We start from the raw sequence: 5910 nt of genomic DNA, 5'->3' as shown, positions 1-5910 counted from the left end.
TGCTGCCTGCTAACTCCCTCTTATTAGATAGTAGAAATGTATACAATCCAACAATAATTATTACTTGTTGTAAAATATATATATATATATATATATATATATATATATATATATATATATATATATATACATTTAGTGGCATGTAGAAATGAAGAAACGGCTGCTGTGTGAAAGAAGTTTGATTTTAACTCTTAGTGTTGTCATTGATGACTTCATCAAGAATTTACCATCTCTATAAATAGATGGTTAAATTCTCAATTTAAATATAGACATCAACAAGAAGTGAAATACAATCTCTCCTTCCTTTCTACAAAGTTATTAGTTTGCTTCTCTTATTTATTTTCACTTATATAGTTTTATAACATTACTATTATTAATAAATAGAAAATAGAATATCATTTTCTTTTATTTTTTTCAAAAAAGTTGTCTATAAAAGTCCATTTCTTGAACATTCATCCTTGTGGACTCAATATTCAGAGTCATTCTCCTTTGTTCATCAACCATGGAGAATATACAGCTCAAGAAGCTGTCTGTAAACGGCATAAATATGCACATAGCTGAAATTGGTGAAGGTCCATCAACAATACTATTCCTCCATGGTTTCCCTGAACTTTGGTATTCATGGCGCCACCAACTGATTTCTCTTTCATCCAAAGGTTACCGTGCTATAGCTCCTGATCTACGTGGCTATGGAGACACTGATGCTCCTCCTTCTCCTTCTAGCTATACTGTTTTTCATATAGTTGGTGACCTTATTGCCCTTCTTGATGCTCTTGGACTTGATCAGGTCAGAGGCGAATTTATAATTTAAACTTATTACGTATTTATTATACAAATAACGTTTTTTTTTTAGAGTTCTAGTAATTACAGGGCAATCAAGGATTAATCCGTTTCTAAAAATAGATGTATTAAATTATTTATCATTTTAAAATTTCAAGATATTTAATTATTTTTTTTCATGTTACTCTTAACATTATTAAATAATTGTTCTCGAGGACTACAGGCTCTTCAATTGTACATAGATGATATATATATGGAATAATTTTTTTTTGATAAACATAAATAGAATAAATATTTATCGAAAAGAGATTACTCCCTCCGTTTCATAATAAGTAGTATTTTAAATTTTTTATTTTATTTTAAAATAAGTGATATTTTAGAATTTAAAAAAGAAATTGATCTTGTTCTTCTAAATTTATCCTTATTTATAATAAAAAATTAATCATAATTTTTTTTAGACATTAATTAAGGATATATTAATAAAAGTAATCATAATTTTTTAAGAGTCAATAATTTTTTAAAAAGTATGCATAAATTAAAAATATTACTTATTATGAAACGGAGGGAGTATATCTTACGATAAACTAGTCAATTTTTTTTAATTTATATTTTCTTAAAGTACGATGTCATGGAAAAACACAACCGTCGATAGATGTAACTTTATTGTTGCCTTTTATTTTTTGGTGATAATTGACTTTCCATGTCCCCATTCCTTATTATCCTATGTATACAATTCCAACAATAATTATTAATGAATAGAATAATTTCTTTCCTTTTCAAAAAGTTGCCTATAAAACTCCAATTCATCTTTGTGGACTCAATATTCAAAGTCCATCTCCTTTATTCATCAACTATGGAGAATATACAGCACAAGAATCTGTCTGTAAACGGTATAAATATGCACATAGCTGAAATAGGTAAAGGTCCATCAACAATACTATTCCTCCATGGATTCCCTGAACTTTGGTATACATGGCGTCACCAGTTGATTTCTCTTTCATCTAAGGGTTACCGTGCTATAGCTCCTGATCTACGTGGCTATGGTGACACTGATGCCCCTCCTTCCCCTTCTAGTTATACGGTTTTTCATATAGTTGGTGACCTTATTGCCCTTCTTGATGCTTTGGGTCTTGATCAGGTTAGAGGCGAATTCAGAATTTAAAGTGTTTATCTTGTTTTGCTCTCTTGCCGAGTGTTCGGAAAGCTTGGCCCTACCTTTCGAGGTGGGGTTAGGTGCGTCTGTCTACCCTCTATATCAGGATCTCGCGTGGTGGGATTATCTTTGAGGCTTGTTGTTGTTGTTGTGTATACACATAAAGTTTCTCTTTATAGAGTTCTAGAACTGTACTCCTTCTGTCTCAAATTATTTGTCTATCCCAATTACGTTCAAGAAAAAATTAATAATTTTTTTCCCCATTTTACCCTTACTATTAATTGTTCTTGAAACATAAATAGAGTAATATTTCATTCGTCTCAATTTAAGTGTCTTATTTTCCTTTTTATCTGTCTGCATCTTTGTATATTTAGTAAGTTGACTATTCAAACATCCTATTAAAATCACAATATTCAAAGAATATTTTCATAAATTATACTTATCCTTAATTTAGAGCAACAAGATTCAAAAGACTCGTTTTATTACTTAAATTTTGTGTCCAGTCAAGCTAAGACACTTAAATTGGGATGGAGGAGTAGTTAGGAGATATTTTTGACTATTTATCCTTGTTTATGTCTTAGAATATATTCCATTTTCATTGAATATTTAATCTATTTATGTGCCATCTCCTCATAATTTGTGGCGGAATTGGTCTAAGGCGGCTGATTATTTGTGGGATTACACTGGATATGTTATATGTGTCATTTACTAGTAATTGAGGTTTTTGTAGTCTTCAATAACAATCACTACTAAGGGGTTAAATAGGAAAAAATAATTAATTTTACCTTGAAATTTTAAATGATAAATAATTGAGACATAGACATTTTTAGAAATAATGACGGATAATTTGAGATGGAGCGAGTAGTGTATAAATAAAGTTTTTTTTTTTTTTTTTGATTTCTAGAAATGTATATGTACATGGTTTGAGTAATTACAGGGCAATCTAGGATTAATTAAGTTATGTAGTTAACCTGTTATAGTAGGTTAGCATTTTGCCTAAGTTATCAATTTTAATGCTAATTAATCCATAAAAAAGAAAATAAGGCAACCATGGAGAACATACAGCACAAAAATTTCTATGTAAATGGCATAAAGTACAAATATTAACTAAAGTCGTTTTGGAATTAGTTAGCCAAACACAAGCTACTTTTTCTAAATACACTTTGGACAAAAAGTACTTTTAAAAAAATAAGCAGATTTTGGGAACTTGGCCAAATAGGCTATTTGCAGTATTGTACAAATAAAGTTTCTTTTTTAAGAGTTCTATAAGCATATCCGTATAGTTCGAGTAATTACAGGGCAATTTAGAATTTAGAGACACTGGTGCAGAACTTATTATATACAGGCAGTAGATGTATCAGTTAATATATACACATACACAGAGTTTTGTGATTTTTGTTTAAATTGTTATGTATTTAAGTTATATAGTTAACCTGGTATAGTAGGTTAGTTAGCTTTTTTGTTAGGTTGTCAATTAATGCTAATTAACGCTTATTACTTTGGAAAAAAATGCTTATCAAAGTAAGAAGGAGAGCCTTTCCATTTCTTTGATGCATACGGCTTTTTCACGGTGTTTGCTTCCACATTCGCTTGAGCGACGAATACCTTGGCGATAATTCATCTTCAAATATGATTCACTCTATTTGCCACCTCAAGCGAGTGTGTACAAATGATTTTATAGGAAAGAACTAGATGGATTAGAGAGAAAAAAATGATAACGATAAATTGATAAAGTAGTTCAAACTATAAGAAAATAAGAGTAATTAAGATTGACTAGAACAAATAGATATAGCAAATACATGGAATTGGATGCTATCACATACATCAAAATAATATTCTTCCTTTAATGGGAAAACAATATTTGTTAAAGATAGTGGGAGAAAAATTGCAAGAAAATGTCCTAGGAACCGTCACAAGAAAGAAGGGGTATAAGTAGGGGCATCTTGAACAGGATGGCTTTTTTAGATGTCCCAAAAATAAGGCCTCAAACTGTCTGTTACTCTTCACGAGTCATATAGGCACTCTACCAGGTAGAATAGTTATGATATTCCCATCAAGATCGAACTCCAACAGGATATGATAGATGGAATGGTAGTTTGTGTTATTTTCAATTAGGACCTTTTCTCCTTTTCGTTATCTTCCGCTCTCTTTGAAATTTACCCGTGACTAAGTTATAAGTGACCTAATTGTAAATATTTTCTGACAATCAGTGCATAGAACTTAACACTTTTTGTAAATACATATTTACATAGATTGACATGCATTTGCTACTTAAATTTTTTATTTGCCTCTATGAATTAGGTGTTTCTTGTTGGACATGATTGGGGTGCTATTATAGCTTGGCACGTATGCCTTTTGCGACCTGACAGGATCAAGGCACTGGTTAATATGAGTGTTGTCTTCCAACCCAGGAACCCCAAGAAAGCCTATTGAATCTATGCGTGCTGTCCTCGGGGATGATTACTATATTTGCAGATTTCAGGTTTCTTCCTGCATCCTTCTCTCCTTTCCTTAACTCCACTAATTTCAGCTCTGCAAATTAATTTCAACTTGGATAAAGGAGGGGAGGTTAAGTTGAACGGAGATTGAAGATAGTCTAATAGAGGAATATACAGTCAAACCTCTCTATAACGGCGTCGTTTGTCAGGACACCTTTTGGCTGCTATAACGAGATGTTGTTGTAGAGAATATATAATATAACATGAAAGATCGGTTCCACCGAAAACATGGCTATATGTTTTTATAGAGGATGAATGTCATAGAGAGGTCTGACTGTATTTACTATCTAGATGATTCACATAGCGGAGCTCCATTAAAATTGTCTGGAAAAGTTTAAAGGATTCATATAGCTGCCTGCAACTAATTCAGGATTGAGGAGATTTTTTTATATGATCTTCCTTACTGCATGCACTTAAGGATAAAGTCAAGATTTTGGTAATATCATTGCTTCCAATTATTCTGTGTCGAATGCCTTTTCTGGAAAGTAAGTGTTCGAATTGTATTGGAGGTAATCATATAGGTTCTGCTATTTTGGGGGTTCAAGTATGTGATATCTGGCATAAGGTGTCTGAATTGCTGTATGATTTCTTTGTTTCAATAGCCTTTCATTCTTTTGCCTTTCTGTAAGCTATGATGTTAGTTGGTTATGAGTCCTATAAAGCAGGAATTTTTGGTGAAAGACCATAAGTAAGAGTCCAGAACTAGCTGTTGATACCAACAATAATTTTCCCCTACAAAATTTAAGCTTGTGGTTGTCCTGACGTAAAAGATGCTCGTCTTTCTCTGTTTCTTGATGGTAAATTAGCAAAAAAAGCACGAAATTGAGTTTATTGCAGATGCTTCAATTGATTATTTGTGTCAAATGAAGACTTTGAAACTTGTGGTCTAAAATAAGTCATAGATATTTGTGTGGCTATAAATCATCTCATTAAGGGTAAATGGGCATTTTAAAGTTAAATTGTTACTAAATATAGATTTGGGACTGACTAAAAAGGAAAGAGTGTCACAAAAATTGAGACAGAGGGAGTATATCACAAACAGGATACAGAGTTTTTGGGACCACTAAATGCTGAATGCTTTAGGGGATCAAATTAATTAAGATATTTGGTGAAATGATTCAACAAACATATCTTCTCATAATTTCTGAATTCTTATTTGGCACTTTCTCATGTTGATAATCTTCATGCTTATGATTATTGCGTTGCAACTTTCTTGTGATCAGCTGAATATCTTTGACAATCTTGTTCATTTTTGTTGGAAATACCTAAACATTCGGCTTTCTTCTAAACATTTGTTAAATAGTTTCTCAATTACTATCCTATTGTGATTTTGATTGCTTAATCCAAGTAAATTATATTCTTATTTTGTACGCTTATATTGGAAATTGAAAGGAACATAAAACTTTTTTCACTTATATTTTTGGTCTAAAGTGAACATACTATTTGCATAGCTAGTTCGCAATATTTTTTGGAAGCTCA

The 5910-nt window shown here is 31.5% G+C and overlaps 1 protein-coding gene across 1 annotated transcript; it reads left to right on the top strand.

The window, feature by feature from the left end:
- Positions 1 to 378: 378 nt before the first annotated feature.
- Positions 379 to 4463, top strand: LOC132050685 (uncharacterized). The gene is given in 3 exon segments (XM_059442065.1): positions 379 to 787; positions 4235 to 4350; positions 4352 to 4463. Coding segments are annotated over 3 exon segments (498 nt in total). The 5' UTR covers positions 379 to 502; the 3' UTR covers positions 4449 to 4463.
- Positions 4464 to 5910: the final 1447 nt, after the last annotated feature.

The sequence above is a fragment of the Lycium ferocissimum genome, chromosome 3 (genome assembly GCF_029784015.1).
Source record: "Lycium ferocissimum isolate CSIRO_LF1 chromosome 3, AGI_CSIRO_Lferr_CH_V1, whole genome shotgun sequence".
Classification (NCBI taxonomy): domain Eukaryota; kingdom Viridiplantae; phylum Streptophyta; class Magnoliopsida; order Solanales; family Solanaceae; genus Lycium; species Lycium ferocissimum.
This window is presented reverse-complemented; position numbering and strand designations above follow the sequence as displayed.